Source organism: Hyla sarda, chromosome 3 (assembly GCF_029499605.1).
Source record: "Hyla sarda isolate aHylSar1 chromosome 3, aHylSar1.hap1, whole genome shotgun sequence".
Taxonomy (NCBI): domain Eukaryota; kingdom Metazoa; phylum Chordata; class Amphibia; order Anura; family Hylidae; genus Hyla; species Hyla sarda.
In genome coordinates, this window is record NC_079191.1 from 75498190 (window position 1) to 75521351 (window position 23162).

General features: G+C 43.3%; 1 protein-coding gene across 5 annotated transcripts in view; it reads right to left on the reverse strand.

The window, feature by feature from the left end:
- The window catches only part of NCK1 (NCK adaptor protein 1), a 117212-nt gene that overhangs the window by 19739 nt on the left and 74311 nt on the right, over positions 1 to 23162 (reverse strand). Inside the window, exon 1 of one of the 5 annotated variants that reach the window (XM_056564368.1) lies at positions 13536 to 13651. The exons of the other annotated variants lie outside the window; for them this stretch is intronic. Within the exon in view, the coding sequence (XP_056420343.1) occupies positions 13536 to 13569 (34 nt within the window). The 5' untranslated portion in view covers positions 13570 to 13651. Of the gene's footprint in view, positions 1 to 13535; positions 13652 to 23162 lie in introns of those variants that run through there. 5 annotated transcript variants of the gene reach the window in all.

The window sequence follows — 23162 nt, forward strand, 5'->3', positions numbered from 1 at the left end:
TCTAGGCAAAGCTCCTACAATTAAGTGTGGATAAGGTAGGGAAATATAATACAATACAAAATAGTGATAAATGTGAAAAAAGGCCTCTCTAGCCAACGCGTTTCGCCACAAGATAAGGGATTTCAACTTCTCCTTTAAAGTCAATAAGAAACAAATGCAAAAAATTACACATTGGGTCTGACCCCACAATTGGCATGCTGCGGAAATAAAATCCACACCTTCATTTTTAAATCTCACGCACTTCACTGCAATTGTATAGTAACAAACCGTATTTACAAAAAAAAAAAAAAAATCTCATCCATGCGTTGAATTCATTGCGGATGATCCCAATAAACTTTAAAAGAAAGTCAAAATCCCAGATAAGTCGCTAGTGTTGCAGATTCTACTGTTGATATGCTGTTGTGTTGAGGACTTCCAACACAGGAATTCTGGAAGGAAAATGTGCAGTTAATATGCCAATCGCGATACTACCCTTAGGTCTTATTCACATTTCAGAATTTGAGGGATCATGGCATATGAATAAGGCGTCTTCTTTTTACAGCATCAGAAATCAAATAAACTTTTTTTTTTGCTGCTGAAAAACCTGTCAAATGGAGTTCTGCAGCGACAGACCACTTATTCCCTATCCGCAGGATGCAGCATAAGTGTCTGACCGTGTCGCTGGGACCCCCTGTGATCTCCCGTCCCCGTACGAGGCATTGCCTGTGCACAGCTAATGCTTGTGTTATCGACCTCACTGAGGTCGACAGACATGCCCCTTCTATTCAGCTCTATGGGACAGGCAGAGATGCAGGAACACTGCACCTCTGCCTCTCCCATACAGATACATGGAGGGGGCGTGTCAGCCACGGCATGGGAGAGCCACGGCCCCGTACAGATACACGGAGGGGGCGTGTCAGCCACGGCATGGGAGAGCCACGGCCCCGTACAGGAAATTGCGCTGGGGTCCCATTGGTCGGATAGGGGATAAGTTGCCTATCATTGCAGAACTCCTTTAAGGCAGTTTAGCTATTTTATGATTGTTGATACGATCGCAGTCCATAAGAAATTTCTTTATTACAATCACAAAAATTTAACTTTGTATGTGATGGGTTTTGCTACAGTTCTGGGTGTGAAGTTTCCCCTATGAATCAATAAGTAAAATGCTATTTTTTTTCCTTTAGCACATTCGCAATGAAAATAATGGGTAACAGATACTGCTTGTGTAACTACCTTCTTTCCTATAACTGATAGGCCTTAAAAACTTTAGAAATGCTATGGGTACTACCATGTAATCCAAGACGTTCTGGAAAGTAGAAAAAAAACATTTCATATAATTTGTTATTTACATAACTTTACTAGTGTGACTTTGGAAGGAGAAAAACAAAACACTATATTGTAATATCCATAAAGTAAGGGGTATAGATATTAAAAATGGAGGTCCTTTACAATAGATATCCGGCTGTAACAGACACTGCACTTAGGAGACCCTGTGACATTCCACAGAAGATATTACCATGTCCTTTCTACATCTGAATTTTACATTAGGAGGTTTTTCTACATGAAGATTTGATTATGGGAATCTTCAATGTCCCATTTGTGCTGAAGGCTCAGCTGACGTGACCTCCGCCATCCTGCTTTGGGGACTAAAAGGGTAGAAGTTTCTCATGTACTTTAGAAATCTGTTGACACCAGGGTGAATAGACTCAAGAAAGGAACAATTTAGTGGAGGGCTAGAATTTTGTAAGAGTCCGGAACTTATGAAGAAACGATTAAAAACTTCCATCATCAGCCTTCCTGAATGAATGCATATTGTAACAATTACATAGAGACACTGATCTAAATGTAAGAAATTCTAAATGAATCCCAAAAATGGACAACTAAAATGAATAAAAAAGGGGGGGGGGGAGGGGGTGAAGGTGCCAGAGGTTCCTTAGGTTAGTGTCACAAAGGGTAACAAGTGCACTTCTGGTCCGACTGCAGGTCTATCGACCAAAACAATCATAATCATAGATCCTTAGTTCAGGTCGGACCAGGACAGAAGTGTCCATAAGTAAAACTAAACTAGTCTTAACGCAGCCATTATTTCCAAATCTACAAGAAAACACGATGCATGCTTGGCCTCCATGCTTATTTTAGTGGGGAGCGGGAAAGAAAAGTCCTTTGATGCAGGTCAATTACTGGCCAACCAAACATTCCTAAAAATGTACATTCTTGGTTACTGACCCGTGTATAAGGCCCGGCGACAAGCAAACATTCATCGGATGAGCATATCTTTTACGTGACTGCAGAATTCTTGTATAAATAGGATCTACTACTACAAATGTTTGAGAGATCATCCGATAATTGCCACCGATAAGTTTTCTTTTAATAATGAGCGCCGATCAGCATGTGATCTAGTCGCCGGCTTCTGGTAACGGGCAAAGATCTGCTAATGTAAAAAGACTAACCCTCTACCACACAGAAATTAAACATTCCCAATACTTTTTTCTCGAGATCTACTGTTGGGGGGAGAGGCCTCAAAACACAATGAATTGTTGGCCCATCCAAGACTCAGCAAAGTTTCTTGTCACATTAGATTTACCCATTGTAGAAGTAGAAACTCTCAATTCTCAACAGGGGTTAAATTAGTTTTTTTTAAATACAAGTCTTAGGATTAATTGTTTTTTTTTGTATTTTAAAGAAATAGCACATTGAGGCAAAAAACATTCTAGTACTATTTGCTGCAACAAACGGGCCATCTTGCACCACAATGTGTTTTAGCAACTTTGTAGACACATATGTACCTTACCCAATAAAGGCATGTAGCTTATTGAAAAAGGAGTGTGGCTTCACTAAAAGGGGGTATGACCTAAATGTGACATTGTGCAATAAAAATGTGCTCAATTTTGGCACTAGACAGTCTACAGGTTTATCTAGACCAAGGGATGGGGAACCACCACGAAGCCGCATTATTTTATCCGGTCCAAAAGTGGTTTCCAACCAGAGTGCAATCCGGTGGTGAAGATGGCGAGCGGATGGCTGGGACCGTTCGGTTTCTTAGGATAAAACACAGGCCTCTAGTAATGCTCGGTGATTGATGGGGGAGCTAATATATGAGATTTTCTTTCCCATCTTCAGGGGGAAGTCCTACCTACATGTGGCAAATTCACTACAGGTGGCAACTAAATACAGAGGGGTCCAATGTACCGGGGGGGCAAACTACCTACAGGGGGATTTTATATACAGGGGGCAAGGTACCTACAGGGAGGTTCTACATACAGGGGACAAGCTCATTACAGTGGGATCCTACCAAGAGTGGGTGGTCCTCCTGCCTACAGAAGGATCCTATATACAGGTGGCAAGCTATCTACAGATGTTCCTACATACAGAGGACAAGCTACCTAAAGGGAGATCCTACCTAACATGGGGCATTCTATACACAGAGGGCAACCTACCTACAGCAGAGTCCTATACAGAGTGGGAGACTACATATAGGAGGCAGATATACAAGGGAAAGCTACCTAAAAAAAGGGGCAAAATGCCTACAGTGGGGTGCCACATACAGTAGGCAAACTATCAGAAGGAGACTCCTACATACAGGGGGTAAACTACATATGGTGGGGAGAGAATACCTACAGGGGCAAGCTACCCCCATACTGAAAGACAAACCTTTAAAATCAGTTGCACGTAGCAACCTCATTTATCCTAAGATTACATGTCCACCAAATAGAGGCCATTCCAGCCATCACATTATGGGAGACAAATGTTTGACCAAATACAGCAGGTTCATTTTTAAAGTTGGTATTTTTTATGGCCACATAAAAAATCCAAATGGCCCTCGGTAGAGAAAAGTATTATGCAACAGCACAAGCCACTTTAGTAAATCTGGCGCATTTGAAGACTGCTTGAGCCACTCACCCATCTCTACTTGATGACTATAATATTTCAGGCATTCAGACATGAATCGCCCTTATCCATGTAAGAGCAGCAAACCTGCCGAATATACCAAATACTAGACAATAAGTAACAATTCCAGCAAGGCACATTTATTTGGCAAAACCAGTTCTAAATTGCTAAAATACCTGAAATCTCTCAAAAACACTGGTCCAAGAAACCAGGCAGTCCTTCAACTGGGCATTATGTCCTTCAGAGAAGCAGATTACAAGGACCCTCCGACCAGCGGTCAGCGGGGGGGGGGGGGGTCAAGCATAGGAGTTCACTGACTGCTTCTGGACATGGTGTTTGGCTTATTATAGGAGTTCACTGACTGCTTCTGGACATGGTGTTTGGCTTATTATAGGAGTTCACTGACTGCTTCTGGACATTGTGTTTGGCTTATTGAGTGATCTCCTCTGTATTAGCTAAACACACAATAATAGGGTAAATGAAAACAAGCTGGAAGGACCCAACCCTTCTTATTTTATTAGTCACTCCATTAGTCAGCACTGCACCTACTGCAACTGCTAATAAGATGCTGACATGGCTAACAATGAGGAATCCAGGATTAAAAACTAAAAATCATCCATCTCTTCACCTATTGTAATATGTCTGGGTTATACATTGCCCTGAACTAGGTTCAAAAACATATTCATAAAGGCAGTAATATGGGTCAGTGCATTTAAATACCCAGAATAGGATCAGATCCTGTTGGAAGATGGCAGGAAAACCATTCCCCCCACGTGCCATTATGGTTTGCTGTATGTGGACCTCCAGATGTTGTAAAATTACAACTCCCAGCATGCTTGAACAGCCAGTAGCTGGAGGTCCACCGTTTGAAGACCACTGCTGTAAGTTTTTTAGGATTCAGGAGGAAGGAGGGTGTAAAACACAAACATATTTCCTCGGTCTCTTTGAGATTAGTTCCCATTTCGACTTTCCTTAGCTCAGGTCCATCACAACAATGAGGTGTCCACAATACTCACCTGACACATGAAGTTTATGTTTGTGCAAAAAGAAAAGATGAAAAGTAGACTACACTAACCATCCAGAAGGATACTTTATTGGAGCAGATAAAGCGTACAGACTCCAGCAGACAAGAGCAGGTAAAGCAGGGGTGTGCAGGACACAACTGTTTTGCGTGACGCGCCCACAAGCTGGCACTCGGCATCTCGTCCTACAAGTGCGCAAGAAGAGCAGGAGATGCCGGAAACGTTTCCATGGCAGTGCAACAGCACAAAGAATCACGTGACACGGAACAAGTTATACAGTAAGTGAAAAAAGGTCAGAAAGTAATACACCCTGGAAGCAATATATAGAATAAAGATACTAATCTTACAGGAAGGGGGCAAGTTCTAAGCTCCCTTAGCATCTAGCATGACGATAACCGTGGGGAGGCAGGTTAACTCCCCACGGCAGAGATAGGCATGCTCAATTCTTGCAGAGAGAGGCCAAGTGGATCGGTAAAGGGGCACTCCACTGGAAAACATTTTTTTTTTTACTCAACTGGTGCCAGAAAGTTACCGTAAACAGATTTGTAAATGACTTCTATTAAAACATCTTCATCCTTCCAGTACTTATCAGCTGCTGTTATGATCCATAGTACGTTCTTTTCTTTTTGAATTTTCTTTCTGCCTGACCACAGTGCTCTCTGCTGACACCTCTGTCCATTATAGGAACTGTCCAGAGCAGGAGAGGTTTTCTATGGGGATTTGCCCCTACTCTGGACAGTTCCCGACATGGCCAGAGGTGTCAGCAGAGAGCACTGGGGTCAGGCAGAAAGGAAATTCATAAAGAAAAGAACGTCCTATGGATCATAACAGCAGCTGAAATGTACTGGAAGGATTAAGATGTTTTAATAGAAGTCATTTACAAATCTGTAACTTTCTGGCACCAGTTGATTTAAAAAATAAAAAATAAAAAATGTTTTCCATTGGAGTACCCTTTAAGCTAGATGCCTCGTGCTGACTAGGACTTCACGACCGCAACGAACTTGCTCGCTTCCTGTAAGATTAGTATCTTTATTCTATATATTGCTTCCAGTGTGTATTAATTTGATTTGGTTTTTTACTTACTGTATAACTTGTTTCGTATCACGTGATTCTTTGTGTTGTTGCACTGCCATGAAAAAGTTTGTCATCTCCTGCACTTCTTGCGCACATGCATGACGAGACACTGAAACAGTTGTATCCTGCTCACCCCTGCCCTACCTGCACCCATACCACATTTTACTTTGCATAGCAAATGCATTGTAGTGGGACTGCGCAGAATAATTCTGCATCATCTCTAAGGCAGCCTTGAAGGGGTATTCTTGCCGTAAACATTCATGTCCTATGCACAGGATAGGGGGATTAAGTGCATCATCACAGGGGACATATCTGCTGGGACCTCCACACAATTTTGAGAAAGGGAACCCGTATCTCATTTTAATGGAATAGTCACACATGTGCATTGAGGCACCAATAAACATAAAATGTGAGGCTGATATTGCTTGAAAACAAGTGTATTAGGTCTTATAAGATTCACTCTTATAGGTAGAGCCATCTTTTATTTCCACAGAAGGTGACCATGTCTATGCAGCTATCTTTCCACTACAAAAAGAGGACCAAGGTTACCCATGTTCAATATGATCTGGGGGGAATGATGATCCTTCAACACTTTCTCACCAATTAAACATCTATGGCACATATATTGGCCCTAGAATAGGCCCTTAGATGGGCCAAGACATGCTGTAAACTAGGGCAGAGCCTATTACAAGGCTCAACCACCGCAGGGAGAGGGCCACACAAATGATTGCTAGGCCCTTTGCTTTCATCATTTCTTGGCCCGATTTCATGGGGAGATTTGTTGCTGATGAGCAATGATGCAAGAGTAATAGGACCCTTAGTGGCTGAAAACACTGGACAATAACACTGATACACTGTTCTCTAAAACTCACTTTATTTTCCCTTCTGATATTCGCAATGCCGTACAGCCTAATGACATATGGGTTCCTCTATCTAAAGGTGCATTCACGTCTTTTTTGGCAGCTGGATCCGGCAGAAGAATTTTGAACCTGCCTACTGCTGTATCCCTGCCGGATCTGTGCCGTACCCCATTCATTTCAATTAGCCAAAGGGAGTCAGCTAGTGGCTATGGTCTGCTCAATATTTAAACAAATCCAGCTTTTGACAATGTGGCCTGTTGCAGTTTCCAGTACAGGTCTAAAGCTGAATATAGACAGTAAATAAGCCTACCAGAGACATTAGCCGAATCAGTTTGGCTCATTTAAACGAATAGGGCACCGCATGGGTCCGGCAGGGATAAGGCAGCAGGTTTTTAAATTCTCCCGCCAGATCAGAATGCACAAAATGATATGTGAAAGCACACTAAAACTAACTTGAAAAATTTGTGTGACCTACTATTAAGAATATATAGAAATATGCTTCACATCAGACACATGACTATAGAAACTAGCAGTCAGTGTTAAGGGCATGCTCTGTGACTTATGCATAGGTCAATATGTAGCGAGAGGGAAGAGGGGAGATGTGACCATCATCTATTATGAATATAGGATCCTGAGTTATCTGACCCCAGATTTATTATAGAACTTTCATTGGAATCCAGATTGTTGAGAAGGGATCACAGGGCTGGAAGAATTATCCTATTTATTGTTAGGCTCAGTGGCCAGAGTGAGAACAGCTAGATTTCAGGATTATTTTTATGTAGAGAGTTACATGTAACATCTGTGTACAGCTCTAAACAATGTTTTACACCACAATGCTAAACATCACAGAAAGGCAATTCACCCAATTCATGTTTTTTGTAAAGTGTGAAGAAAACCAAAATTCCTGGAGGAAACCCATCCAACTAGGTGAGGACATAGGGACGCCATAAAGATGTTCCCCTTGGTTGTATTTAAGTTTCAGTAACAGAGGCAACTTGTTGAGCCACCAAGATGGAGATGGTCAAATGCTTCATAACTTCACATTTCCAAGATGTATTTCAAGCATTATTCTAGGAATAGTCTTTATTTTGAACGGCTGCCACTGTTTTGTCCATTACAACTAAACTATGACTCCATGCCGATGCCTCGAACCATTAGGGAGGAAATCGACTATGTCATAAAGGAGTCCTATCTCAATCAGGGGGCCATTCATTGTCCCAGTTGAGTGATGCCACATTGTAACTCCTTTCCTGCAGCCTCCAGATGTTTCCTGTTACCAAGATAACCTCTCATCTGCTACTTGCAACTTATTTATTTTAATTCTTTGCTACTGGTTATATTTTTGTGCTCATCAAGGACCATCAATAAGAGAACATTCTACCTTCTGCACATTCATAAACATGCATTGCAAAGAAAGATGACCAAAAGGTTCTAAAGGTCATGCCCCATCTTAAAGAATATGTCCAGTGGTAATGTCCTGCAGATAGGGGATAAGTGTCTGATCATGGGCGGGTTTGACTGTTGGGACCTCCGGGATTTCCAGTACGGGGCCAGCTCAGCCCTGGCTCTGCTCTGTTCAAGCACGTTTCATACCCAGCATGTCAGCTGGTCGAAACAAGAGCCCCTCCATTCAACTCTATGGGAGAGGCAGAGACACAAAACGCCAAGCCGGAACCCCGTACGGATAGTGGGGGGTCCCAGTGGTCAGACCACCCCCCTGCAGATAGGGGATAAGTAAATTACCGTTGGACATCTTTAAGTCACTTTTCTTCTGGTTAAACATGTATTGTTAGCAAAAACACTCAAGTCCAAGATCAAAATAAGGTCTTCTTAATGATCTCTAAACTTCTCCCCTATTCACAGGGGAAGTGATAATTGTCTAACCATTATGGAGAATGGAGGACCCATGTCCCTACTGTGAAGTTTACCTATTCATATATTTCAAGTTCTACAACTATGGTGTCCCGTCTTGGCATGTTGGTTGTTGTAGTTTTGCAACAGTTGGAGGGCTGCAGGTTGGACACCCTTGTTCTACAACTTGCTAATACACTTTGGGAGGGGGTCTACAGTAAAATCCTACCAGTGAATGAGTGTTCTGGATTTATCCAGATCATGCTGGATTAGGCTTGGAGCTGGTGTTCATTTCAGTTGTAATAAACTCACCAGGTGTGGGAGTCCATTCCCTCTTTTGAAAAGTGGCACAGCTGGTGTAATAATGCAAAAAGTCCAACATTTTTGTGCAAGGCAGGGGAGGTTTACACAAAAATATGTCACTGTTGTATGCAAAAAGCAGGCATATCTACCTGATACATACCCCCTATGTAGGTTTCATTTCTTCACCAAATATCAAGATAATGACTTGCTCTTCCTGAACGACAACATGGTTGTCTATATACAAAGGCTGCAAACCCTAATGTCAGGTACGTTGTGGATACAACCGTGTCCAGGGTAGACAAAGCTTTGTGAGCTAAGCAACCTGGACTCCAGGCTGATACATTGTAACAGATTAGAGAATAGTTTTGTGCAACTGTAGCTCAGAGGTCCCCAACCAGTCCTCAGGGCCACCAACAGTCCAGGATTGAAAATTTTCCCTCTTCTATTCCAATGGAGTAACTGAAAAAAACTCAGAATGTAGGTGGACCTATCAAAGTAGGTGCTTGGCAAAAAAAATATTTTGAAAGGGGCCGGGTGATCTTTAGAATAAGCTATATTGACCTGCATGATCCCCTACTTTTACCATACAGATGGTGCTTGGGTTCCTGCTGTTCACCGCTTTATGCCAACTTCGAGAGGAAATGCCTACTCATCCAAACATTGGCCACGGCAGTAAACCACCTCAGTCAATGTGACTGGCATTTTCGGTGAAATATCAGTATACTTACCTAGCCCTGGTCCCCTGATGGCCCCCCCCCCCACATCTCATGCTCGCCTCTATCCTTTACGCCAATCTTATCTCTTCTTCCAAGACAAGCGTTTGGACAGGACCTGCCTGCTCAGCAAATCGCTGGCCCCAGTGGTGTCCTGCCTAGGCCAGTGACTGGCTGATCAAGGAAAGATGAAATTGGGGGACTAACAGAGGAGAACGGTAGCTGCAAGAGGACCAGGGCTTGGTAAGTATGCCTTTTTTCCAATCCCACCCCAGCTGCATATTACTTTTTTTGCAACAAACACTGGAATACCCCTTAAAGCTTTCTTTTACATAACACTAGAGTACCCAACACAGGTTGCTATAGTCTGTCCTACATGATAAAAAAACAAACATTTCTAAAGTGTTATCTGGATAGATACAGACCCTGTAGAATTAGCATCACTATTTTGGTACCCTGAAAAGGGATGGAACAAATAAAACTCCTATTAAGATCCAATATTAATTCCAGTCTGTTTCCCCGGCTCATTGCTTTCAATTGTTTCCAGCAGATCCAGTTCCGAGAGGCTGAAAACTCTTTAGTGACAATGAAATTCTCGGAAGCTTCAGAACGCTTTAGTATGTCATGATGTGGTAAACTTTATCACCTCTTGTGAAATGTGTATACTGGAAGAGAGCCGTATATGAAGTACTACTAATCTGGGTAACACTTCCTCATTGCTATACGGTATTACTGTGACCTGTAAGCAGCAGAAAGCTCTTAATCCCCAAAAAAAGAAAAACACAAAACTTGCTTAACCCCTTCTCTGTGCCTCTTAATCCTGCCAGGAGTTCTGACTTCACATCCATTTCCTGTGAACAACTAGTTGCCAAAGTCTAGTGGAGCCTTGTGACCGAGCATTGTTCTGCGCGCCTCTAGTCGGGAGGAAAGGCTGTATTAATGCCCTGTCCTAATGAAAAGTTTACTGAAAACATCAACCAACAATGCACTCTATACCTTTATTGTAATCAGAGCAGAAAGGTGAACTTGTGTTCATCAGATGGAGTCAAGCCAAGGGTTTGCCGTATGGCACACAGTGTTATATCAGAACAAGATAACAAACAGGAACAAGATCCATAGTTAGTGCCGATGCCTAAACATTAAGGTTTTCCCCATTTTACCTATTGGCGTAATACTCACCTGGCCCTAAAATCAGTGATTTGCCCATCTTTATAGGTTTATCAGGAAGTTAGGGGGGAATTTATTTTTTTAAATGTGTGAAAAGTAAACTAGGGGAGAAACTCAAAGGAACAAGTCAAAAGTTAGGGCTGGAAGTCCCCCTTATAGTCTGTTCCAGGGGGAATTAAATTACGAACCGGGTGCTATGAACAATGAACCTCCACCACATGGGTTGAAGATTCCAATAAGACATTGATTCACTCCAACAGCCCTTCAATATTATGCCCAGACTGATGACCATCTTCCGCATAGGTTAAAGGTTCCGGTAAGATACAGTAACCCCCGACGTGCGATGGCCCCGACATATGATCAAAACGACATACGATGGCTTCTCAGAGGCCATAGCATGACGATGTCAGCATCGACATACGATGCTTTTATATGTCGGGGCCATCGCATTAACTGCTATCCGACAGCGCAAAATGCTTAAGCTGCTGTTGGATAGCAGTTTAAGCATCCCGGACAGGTTCACTGACCTATCCCCGCTGCTCCGGGTCCACTTCCTCCGGCGTCTTCTACATCTTCTCCGGAGTCCGGGCCTCGCTTTCCGGCATAGTTATTATGTAGCTGCGCACGCCGTCCCTGCGCAGCAACGTAATGACGTCACCAGAAAGCGAGGCCCGGACCCTGCAGAAGATGCGGAAGAAGCCGGAGGATCCCGGAGAAGACGCCGGAACCAGCGGCACAGCATCGGGAGCCCCTGGGACAGCATCGGGAGCGGTGAGGACGCGGTCCGGAGCGGCGGGGACAGGTGAGTATTAAATGCACTTTTTACATTGCACAAATCCCTCAACATACGATGGATTCGACAAACGATGGGTCGTTTGGAATGAATTACCATCGTATGTTGAGGGACCACTGTATACCGATTGAGCACAACAGCCCTTTCATGTTCTACCTGATGACACCACTGTACTTTCACTGAAGGATGGGGATCCATTGATTTCACCCATTGGTGGTGGCTCTTTAAAAAGGGTTATCCTAAGATTAAAAAAATTATCCCCTATTAAAAGGATAAGAGATAACCCGATGATTGATGTGGGTCACCCACTGGGACCCCAACCAATCCTGAATATAGAGGTTAATGGTCCTCTGAACAAATTAAGTTGTAGTCGTTCCTCTATGGTGTTTCCAAACATTGCCCAGCGCAGGATGAAGGAAGGGCCATCCGCGCATGCACACTACTGCGCCATTCATTTAGGGGACAACAAACCTTTGTTCTCAGCATCAGGGGCAGTTCCAATGGCCAGGCCCCCATTGATCAGCTAGTTATCCCCTATCCTGTGAACACATGATAACATTTGATTACCCCTTTAAGGGATATTTAGCAAGTGTAGCTCTTGCTTGCAAGCATTGATTTTTTTTTTTCATTGGGAAATCTGAAATAAGTAATCGGTTAGAATAGAAAAGTCAACTGAAGGATGAAACGTATTCAGATTCCTCAATGACACAATTGTTCAGTCAAGTAGAAAGGAATAATCCAGTGCCAGATCACTCTGGTATCACATTATACAATCACCGTGCAATAACAAATCCAACTCGGCTACATCAATTCATTATGTGTGACAGCAGCTGTGACTGTAATGCATTACATCATTCCTAAATGTATTACATCATTCTACAGACAGGTGATCACCAACCTGTGGCTTTGAAGCTGTTGCAAAATTACATCTCCCATCATGTCCTGACAGCTGAAAACTGGTGATCCCCAACCTATGGGTCTCCAGCTGTTGAAAAAATAAATCTCCCATCAAGTCCCGACAGCGGAAGACTGGTGATCCTTTAACCTGTGGGTCTCCAGCTGTTGCAAAACTACATCTCCCATCATACCCTGACAGCTGAAGAATGGTGATCCCTAATTGTGGGTCTCCAGTTGTTGCAAAACTACAACTCCCATCATGTCCTGACAGCCGAAGAGTGGTGATCCCCAACCTCTGTGTCTCCGGCTGTTGCAAAACTAAGTCTCCCTTTAAGTCCCGACAGCGGAAGACTAGTGATCCTTTAACCTGTGGGTCTCCAGCTGTTGAAAAACTACATCTCCCATCATGTCCTGACAGCCGAAGACTGGTGACCCCCAGCTGTTGAAAAACTACATTTCCCATCATCGAAGACTGGTGATCCTCAACATGTGGGTCTTCAGTTGTTGCAAAACTACATCTCCCATCATGTCCTGACAGCCTAAGACTGGTGATCCCCAACCTGTGGGTCTCCAACTGTTGTAAAACTACAAACCTCTTCGGCTGTCAAGGCATGATGGGAGTTGTAGTTTGGCAATAGCTTGAGAGCCACAGTTTTGGGAACACTGACCCATAAGTACACAGGATAAATCAAGAACTTGAATAGTTTCAGCCTGAACCAGTTTAAGCCTTTAAGTTTTGAAGGGTGGGGGAAACGATATTGTCTTGCATTACACCCTAGATTCCACCTTGTATAAAGGTGAAGGCAAAGTCTAAGCAGCTTTAAAGGTTCACACAAGGCATTTCACCTGCACGGTGAAGCATGTTGCCCGGTGTGACATCTCAGCACTGGAGGAGGGCCACTAAGGCCAAACAGGGAGAAGTGTGAACACTGTTATAATGTGCAGGAAGAATCCACAAATCTTAATAAAAAATAAAACCAAAACTTACTAAACCAGTGTTTGAAGAAGTTTGGTAGATCCATTCTGTCCCCAGTGTTTGTTCTCTCTCCGAGAGCTCTGTCTTCTCTGGGAGCACAGCCTAAAACTTCCTGGCCCTGGGGTGGGGGAGAATCGCGGTCACATGACCTGGCCCTTCCTACGGAAACACAGACAATTCTCTGGCCTATCCCACCTCTGCCTTAACCCTATGGATACCAATCCAGACAGGACGTCACTGCTTTCCGAAACTCCTTTTTACCTGGAGCCGGTTTCTAGAGCTTGGAATTTTCGAGTTGCAGTCGAGACACGGAACGTCATAAAAATACCGACCCAAGAAGTTTAACAAAAACTGAAAAAAAAAAAAAAAAAAAAAAGACAAGAAAAAATTCCCGGGACTTTAAGAATAACTGTGTCATGTTACTAGAGCAGCGTGCCAAAGGCTGTCCGGGCACAATGGGTGTTGTAGTTTTGCAACAGCTGGAGGGCCACTGGTTGGGGGAATGCTCAAGATATCTTAAGACGTATATGCTTAAGACTGGTACATGGGAAATATTTGTAGCCAAGGGCATGGTACTTAAGAGGTTAAAGGCAAAAGCTATTGAATGGCCTGGGAATTATATGTGACAAGTGTTAAGAAAAATTTAACTTGGAAGAGGAGGGGTAAGAGGAGACTTCAAGGTCACAGGATGCTGACCTCTAGGAGGCTGTGAAGCTACAGGCTGGGGGGCGACTTGTGTAAACTTGCAGATAGCAGCCTGGAAGCACATGGCCTGGGGGAAGCAGCAGATCAGTCAAAGTCAACCCCAGCTTTTGGCCCTATAGTAATGCTAATGTACAGGACTTATTTACATGAAGCTGACCAAGTGCACAGCTGGCATGTGCTGGGAGAACACAAAGAACGCACGTCAGTGATTCACTTTGTTGCTCATAGAATCTGCTGGTGTCGTCTGGCTAGAGAATTGACTTCTAATTCTGCAAGGACCAGATGGGTTCTTTTATTTAGACCTGTTTGGGTTCTTTTATTTAGACCTGTTTGGGTTCCTTTTGTTTCTAATTAGTCAAACTAACTCCTCCAGAGGCTCACATATCCAGCACTCCTGAGTTTAAAGCGACTATATATATATATATATTTAAATTCCCCCCCCCCCCCCCCTAAATGTATTACATCATTCAATAGACTGGTGATCCAACCTGTGGCTTTGAAGCTGTTGCAAAACTACACCTCCCATCATGTCCTGACAGCCGAAGGCTGGTGATGCCTCAACCTTTGACTCTCCAGCTGTTGGAAAACTACAACTCCCATCATGTCCTAACAGTCGAAGACTGGTGATCCCCAATCTGTGGGTCTCCTGCTGTTGCAAAACTACAACTCCCATCATGCCCTGACAGCCTTCAGCTGTCAGGGCATGATGGGAGTTGTAGTTTTGCAATAGCTCAAGAGCCACAGTTCTGAGAACACTGACCCATAAGTACACATTTTATGCTTCAGTTTTGCATAACAAACACGCAATAAGAAACAACAACCCTTAGAAAATAAAGTACTGTTAGAAGTGCAATAAACTGACAAAACAGTAGTATAGAAAGTCCTGTAAAACAGAAGCAGAACATCTGTTGATCATCAGTTGGACATTAAATGGGCACTGTCAGACACAAAAACTTTTGATATGTTGTAAAGCATGAAAAACAAATAGGCTTTGCAATTACTTTCATTAGAAAAATTTCAGTATTTCATACTGAAGCCAGTCAAACAACTGCCTGTTTGGACACATACTAGTCCTGCTGTGTCCATGCATCATCACCTATGTCATGGACACACTTCCTTGATTGACAACTGTGAGTGCAGGGCTCACAGCTGGAGGAAAAATCCTCCCACTGTCATCTTGTGTCCCGCTACTGTCAGTGAGGACAAACTGGGAGTTGTAGTTTTGCTAATGCTAGGGGAGATGTGAGCAGACCGCATACTGAGGGAGGGGGCGGAGACCTGCACAGTGAGGCCAAGCCCCCTCCCTTTGAGAGGAATTCAGACTCCACGCTACGAGGTCAAGTGCTCACTCTACATGGATGACGTGACAGTCTTCTGCGCTGACTGCACTCGTCCAGACCTGCGAGGACTTCGGCAAAGCTTAGGGGACAAGAGTCAACTGAGGGAAGTCGGAAGCTAGGCTCTTCTGGGAATGGCACCTGGTTTCTTCTGCCCCCTTCCCCTTTACTGTTAAGCCAGACTTCATCCGAATCTTGGGAGTCTAGTTCAGGAAGGAAGGAGCGGCCCCTAAGTCTTGGCAAGACCGACTGGCAAAAATGAACTCTAAGATCGGACTGTGAAGCTCCAGGAAGCTCTCGATGGAGGGCAAAACACTGGTCTCGTGAAGTGAAGTTTTGCCTGTGCTCAAATACAACGCACAGGCCTGGCCTCCCCATGTCACCGTTTGCAAGGCCATTACAGGGACCGTGTTTCGTTTCATCTGGGGCAAAATGGACAAGGAGCCCTGCAAGGGTGGGAAGGGAGTCCCCGATATCCCCACTCTGCTGAGGGCCTCCTTTGCATGTGTCAGAGTGCAGCGGACTCTTGTGGGGGGGAAAAAAATGGCTCAGCGGGCAGGTCCAAGTCTCGCTTGTTTCTTTTGCCCTTCTGGAGGCAGTACGGCTTGGACAAGTGGGACAGCTCCATCCCTTACAACTGGAACACTCCCTGGTTCTATAGGGATGTGGTCTGGTTTGGGAGGGAGCACCAGGTGGAGGGACTGAAGCCAGACCTGTTGAAGCCAAAGAATCTACACGCTCATGCAAGCTAAGGACTTGTTGGAGCTCATTCTGGGTCTCCCCGCAGCCACGGCAGAGACTGGACTAATGTGGCTTCAAAGCAATAAGGACTTGTCATGGATGGCCATTAAAGGAGGACTGTCTCTCAAGTCGTTCATGAATGCCCATGACCTGTGCAGAACCTGGTACTGCGCCCGGTGAACCAATTTGGAGGAAACCTCTTTGCACGTGTTTTGGCAGTGCCCCTTTGTGCAGGGTCTGTTGGATGCCCTGGAACATGAACACAGAGACTCTGTACCCAGGAACTGCCTATCGTACCATTCAGTGCTTTGAAGTCTGTTCCCTGGGACCCATGACATGAAGGCCATACAGGAGGCCTGGCGCCTTATCCCCTGTTTTAAGGATGCTGTGTGGCTTGCCAGGAACTGCCTCGTGATCAATAGGGAGAACATGTCGGTCCGGGATTGCTGCAGCTTCATCCGGAGCCTGCTCAAAGACAATTCCATCTTGGATAGCCCGGCCGTCGAAGAAGAGGAGTGAAGACCCCTGTCCTTCCCCCATGTCCCCCTGAAGTTATAGCCCAGTAGTTAAGTCCTCTGATCCACCCTCTCCCTGCCCCCACATAGTTGCCAACTCCCCTATGCCCCCAGCCCAATCACAGATTGTTTTGTTTGGTTTTTCAATTTATTGTGCTTTCCTCTTACAGGATTGAGCGGAGTGTTAGAGTAGCATGATGTGCGATGTATAGCTTAGGGAACCTTTGCTGTGTATTGTACTCTCATGCTTTGTGTGATTGTAATTTATTCTATTATATGTAATAGCTGAACGATCAACAAAGCAAAGGGCTCCACTGTAGGGTTGCCACCTTTCTTGCAAAAAACACCCATGCTAATTTGCATAATTAATTATACATGCGTAACATCACAAGATACACATATCCGGGGGAAATTTTGTCCTATTCTGACCCCTATAATTTTTTTATTTCTCCTTATACAGGGCTGCATGACTGCTTATTTTTATTGTGCCCCGATCTGTAGTATTCAACAGTACCATTATTGTTTTGATTTAACTTTTTGATCACTTTTTTATTAAATTCGGGAGTTGCAGTTAGTTACTAACTACAACTCCCAGCATGCCCTGAAACAGCCTGTGGCTCAGGAGCTGCCCCAAACGAAAACTAAAACCCCCAGCATATTGGACTGTATGGTAGAATATAGTATAGGTCAGTGTTTTCCAACTAGGGGTATATCCAGCTGTTGCAAAACTACAACTCTCAGCATGTTGGACTATATAGTAGAATGTAGTATAGGTCAATATTTCCCAACCAGGGGTGTCGCCAGCTGTAGCAAAACTACAACTCCCAGCATGCCCGGACAGCCAACAGCTGTCCGGGCATGCTGGGAGTTGTAGTTTTGCAACAGCTGGAGGCACCCCTGGTTGGGAAACACTGGTATAGTGTATGGTGCAACATTCCGGGAGTTGGAGGATCGGTAGGATAAATACCAGCCATTGCATTGCCGGTATTTTTAATATAAAAATACCAGCTATGCTGGTAAAATACCAGCCAGGTGGCAACCCTACTCCACTGTCAAGGCACCCTTGCTGGGTGTGCCTCCCAGAGGAAAAGCATTATCGGCACGGTAATTGCCGATACCGATAATGTCCAAAAGTGTGAATATCGGCCAAACCGATAATCGGTCGATCCCTACTCCGGTGGAAAACTTTTTATTTTTTTTTAAATGAACTGGTGCCAGAAAGTTAAAACAGATTTGTAAATTACTTCTATTAATAAATCTTTATCCTTTCAGTATGTTTTAGCAGCTGTACACTACAGAGGAAATTCTTTGCTTTTGGAATTTCTTTTGGTCTTGTCCACGGTGCTCTCTGCAGACACCTGATGTCCGTATCAGGAACTGTCCAGAGCAGGAGAAAATCCCCATAGCAAACCTATCCTGTTCTGGACAGTTCCTGATACGGACATCAGGTGTCAGCAGAGAGCACTGTGGACAAGACAAAAAAGAAATTCCAAAAGCAAAGAATTTCCTCTGTAGCATACAGCTGCTAAAAAGTACTGAAATTATTTTTAAATAGAAGTAATTTAATAATCTTTTTAACTTTCTGGCACCAGTTCATTTAAAAAAAAAAAAAAAAAAGTTTTCCACCGGAGCATCCCTTTAAGGAGTCTGTTAATTCTTTATCTTATGGCTGCCCACATTGAGACTTTTGGTCACACAAATTGCATCATCTAAGGGTTAAAAGATCTGGTTTATAATCATCTCCAGTCCTAGCCATTATCTGTAAAAGCTCAACCACTGTGGTGAGTAAGAAGGCAATACAGCAGTGTCTACAATCTCTCTCCGTGATGTAATCGAATGTCATAATACCGTAAACATGACAGCCTTTGGCTGTCCGGGCATGCTGGGAGTTGTAGTTTTGCAACAGCTGAAGGCACCCTGGTTGGGAAACACTGATCTAGGGGATCATACATCAAAACAGTCAGGAAGAAAAACTACAGGGTGGGCCATTTATATGGATACACCTTAATAAAATGGGAATGGTTGGTGATATTAACTTCCTGTTTGTGGCACATTAGTATATGTGAGGGGGGAAACTTTTCAAGATGGGTGGTGACCATGACGGCCATTCTGAAGTCGTCCATTTTGAATCCAACTTTTGTTTTCTCAATAGGAAGAGGGTCATGTGACACTTCAAACTTATTGGGAATTTCACAACAAAAACAATGATGTGCTTGGTTTTAACATAACTTTATTATTTCATGAGTTATTTACAAGTTTCTGACCACTTATAAAATGTGTTCAATGTGCTGCCCATTGTGTTGGATTGTCAATGCAACCCTCTTCTCCCACTCTTCACACACTGAAAGCAACACCGCAGGAGAAATGCTAGCACAGGCTTCCAGTATCCGTAGATAGCAAAACAAAATTTGGAACAGGACCCTCAGTTTACGCAGAAGATTTTGTTCAGTGAGGAGGTAAACTTTTATGTGAATGGTGAAGTTAATCAAAACCACCGCTATTGGTCTGACACTAACCCACATGGGATAGATCCCTCTAAGACTGTTGGAACACAAAAATTGATGGTATGGTGTGGTATATGGGGTACAAAGATAGTGGGGCCATTCTTCATCAATGGAAACCTCAAGGCCACTGGATATGTGAAATTGCTACATGATGATGTGTTTCCCTCTTTATGCACTGAAGCTGGCACGTTCCCTGAGTTTTTCCAGCAAGATGGTGACCACCACAATATGGGTGCCAGGTCCAAGCATTCCTAGATGAACAGTTTCCTGGAAAGTGGATTGGTCGTCGTGGGCCAGTTGAATGGCCCCCAAGGTCTCCTGATCTGACCCCCTTAGACTTTTATCTTTCTGTCATCTGAAGGCAATTGTCTATGCTGTGAAGATATGAGATGTGCAGCACCTGAAACTACGGATACTGGAAGCCTGTGCTAGCATTTCTCCTGCGGTGTTGCTATCAGTGTGTGAAGAGTGGGAGAAGAGGGTTGCATTGACAATCCAACACAATGGGCAGCACATTGATCACATTTTAAAAGTGGTCTGAAACTTGTAAATAACTCATGAAAGAATAAAGTTACGTTAAAACCAAGCACATCCTTGTTTTTCTTGTGAAATTCCCAATAAGTTTAATGTGTCACATGACCCACATGACTATTGAATTAACAAAAGTTGGATTCAAAATGAAGAGTTTCCCCCCCTCACATATACTAATGTGCCACAAACAGGAAGTTAATATCACCAACCATTCCCATTTTATTAAGGTATATCCTTATAAATGGCCCACCCTGTAGTTTGGCTTAGCAGTAATTTCGCCCCTGGTTGTTTTGGGTAAAACAAGACAATTTTTATTTTATTTTTTTTATATATAAATCTCCCCTCTAGTCTTGTTCAAAAAATGCGACCACCGGATTAGATATTGCAACAAGAATAGAGCGCGTCAAACCTGTTTTTGGTTTAGGCACGGCTAATGTCTAGCCATAGGAAATTCCTAAGCCTGTTAATGAAGGATCACTTATATGTAATTACAGCTTCTGAGAATACAGCTTCTTGACAATTGCAGGGAAAACTAGTGAGGATAAGAAAAAGCAACAATTATACAAATCTATTCAGATTTACCTAGCTTCAACTGCAACCGTGTGTATGTGCCGGAGAGAAGGAGTCAGACTGGTTGGGGCATGTGGGCACAAAACTGTGGTGGAGCAATGGCATATTGAAAGTGGTGCACGTATGAGCACTATGTACCATGCAAAAGGTCATGGAAATACATCTGTGAGTGAATGGAGTGGAAGGGCACATGCTCAACCAATGCTCCACTCAGGGGACCTCCCCTCCTAATTTCAGGATTTGTGGGGGTACCATACCAAACCTATTAGATAGGGGTGCATAGGTGAGAAGTAAATCTTGGAAAAACCCCTGGAAATGACAACTCCACCCACACCCCAATTCATGAATAGGAGACTAAGGGTTTATTAAGAGGGGTAAACATGACATTTAATGTCTTGTATAAAAAAAACATTTAAAAATTTGAGAGATCGTGCAGCCAATGTTAGTCGGCCAAAAATCTCTCTATACTGCTGTACCTCACACAGCTGATCACATCCCTGCTGTCATTCCGATCCCTGTATACTAGAGGGCACAGAGCTAGACACACCCTGCACCGTGATTGGCTATATGCAAGTCACATGACCGGACTTCACAGCAACGCTAACGCCGGCACAGAATAACACAATATTATTTGGCCTTATTCCACCATCCGATGACCAAGCTGGCAGTGCCTGGACTACACGGGTCTTCTTGCCTCTCTCCTTGATGATCTATACTGACAATAACTGGGCCATGTGAAAGACGATCCACTAGACTGGCGCTTGCATAGGGCACTGGTCTGTCTGTCTAAAAGTGCATTCTCCTATAAAGCAAAAACAACCCCAGGAAATAAGGGTCCTAAAGATTTTTTTTTCCCCATTAATAAAAATTCTTCTACTCACACAAACATGTTCTTTTTTTCTTATCTGTTAAGATTTTATTATTACATTTTTTTAAACACTAAAATGAAAACATCAATATTGCCTGAGCTGCTGCTGTGCTCTGTTAACAGCATTTAGAGATCTGCTTTACAGCATCTCCATGCACATAAGAATAGACTGGGAGGGGACATCTCTATCTTAAAGTATTTTAGACATACTCTATGACCTGTGCAGAGCGGACTGTGACCATCACCTATTGTCTTTGGTCTGATCTGGTCTTCTCTAAACACTGGTGTCAACAGTATATAGAGAAGTCTAATGAGAAGAAAACATAAGCGCACTCACCGCTCCAGTACGGACTGCGGGAAGGATTTATTCAGTGCAAAGACAAGGTGCAAACATCACGGACATGTACGTGGCATAGCTGATAGAGTAGTATATAGGGAAGATATATAGAGTATATACTATAAAGAGGGTTACTGTCATTTACTGTTCTGTCATATATTGTGATCGTACCAGGTCTCACTCTTGAGTGTGCAGCACCACACTCCACTCCCCGGCCGGCCGGCAAGACCTTTTCTCTGCATAGACATATACAGAGAAAAGGTCAAATTTGATTGACACTGGGATAGGGGCACACAGTGCGGCAAACTTCCCCCACTTATAAATCCTGATCGCAGCAGGTCTCAAGAGCAATATACGGTGCAATGACAACTTTTGACACATCTGGGCAACATGCCAATCAGAGTAGGACCATCCACTTGACTTGCTCATTCTGGGCTAAGTAGTAAAGTGGGCTGTCTGTTCTCTATCACCCGAGTCCTGTTTCTCCGGCTGTCCGCTACCTCCCATACAACCTCCTGATGTTAACCTAGCTCTGATGCTTTGTTTGTCTGCCACAGGCCACGAAGCCATGTCCCGTCTTTGGCTGAGTGGGAAGGACCTTTTTTTTGTCAAAAAAAAAAAAAGGACGAGAAGACAATGGGACCACTGAGAAGTTCTGCAGCAGACAAATGGGAGAACTGGGCTAAATTAAGGGTATGGACATAAAATGGAGGGGATTGAACATGAAATTGGGGTGGGGGCTTAACCATAAAATGGAAGGTTGGACATGAAATGGGGCCAGAGGGATTTTACCATTTGTTTATCATTTCGCAATCGCATAACAGAATCACAATAATTACCTTAATAATCACACATGAAATTTTCCCCAAATCATGCAGCCCTAATACATGTTAAAGGGGTTATCCAGGAAAAAAAAATGTTTATATCAACTGGCTCCAGAAAGTTAAATTGCTTCTATTAAAAAATCTTATTCCTTTCAATAATTATCAGCTGCTGAAGTTGAGTTGTTCTTTTCGGTCTGGCAACAGTGCTCTCTGCTGACATCTCTGCTTGTCTCGGGAACTGCACAGAGTACAAGAGGTTTGCTATGGGGATTTACTTCTAAACTGGGTGGTTCCCGAGACACGCATCATCAGAGAGCACTTAGAAAATAACAACTCAACTTCAGCAGTTCAAAAAGTACTGAAAGGATTAAGATTTTTTAGTAGAAGTAATTTACAAATTTGTTTAACTTTCTGAAGCCAGTGGATATATAAAAAAATGAAAAACGGATTCCTCAAAACCGGACTAAACTGTATCAAAACGTGTGTACCAATTTTAACCCGTATACGGTTTTTTAAAAAATGATGTCCAGTTGCATCCGTTTTTAAGAGAAAAAATATATAAGTTTTTAACTTTTCACTCCATTATGAATAAAGTTTTACTTGTTTGCAGAGTTTTTTTCTTGGAATTTCAATCAAAGTCAAAAACCGTATGGAACTGTACACACATACAGTTCCCATTGACCCCATTGATACATTTCAATAAAAAA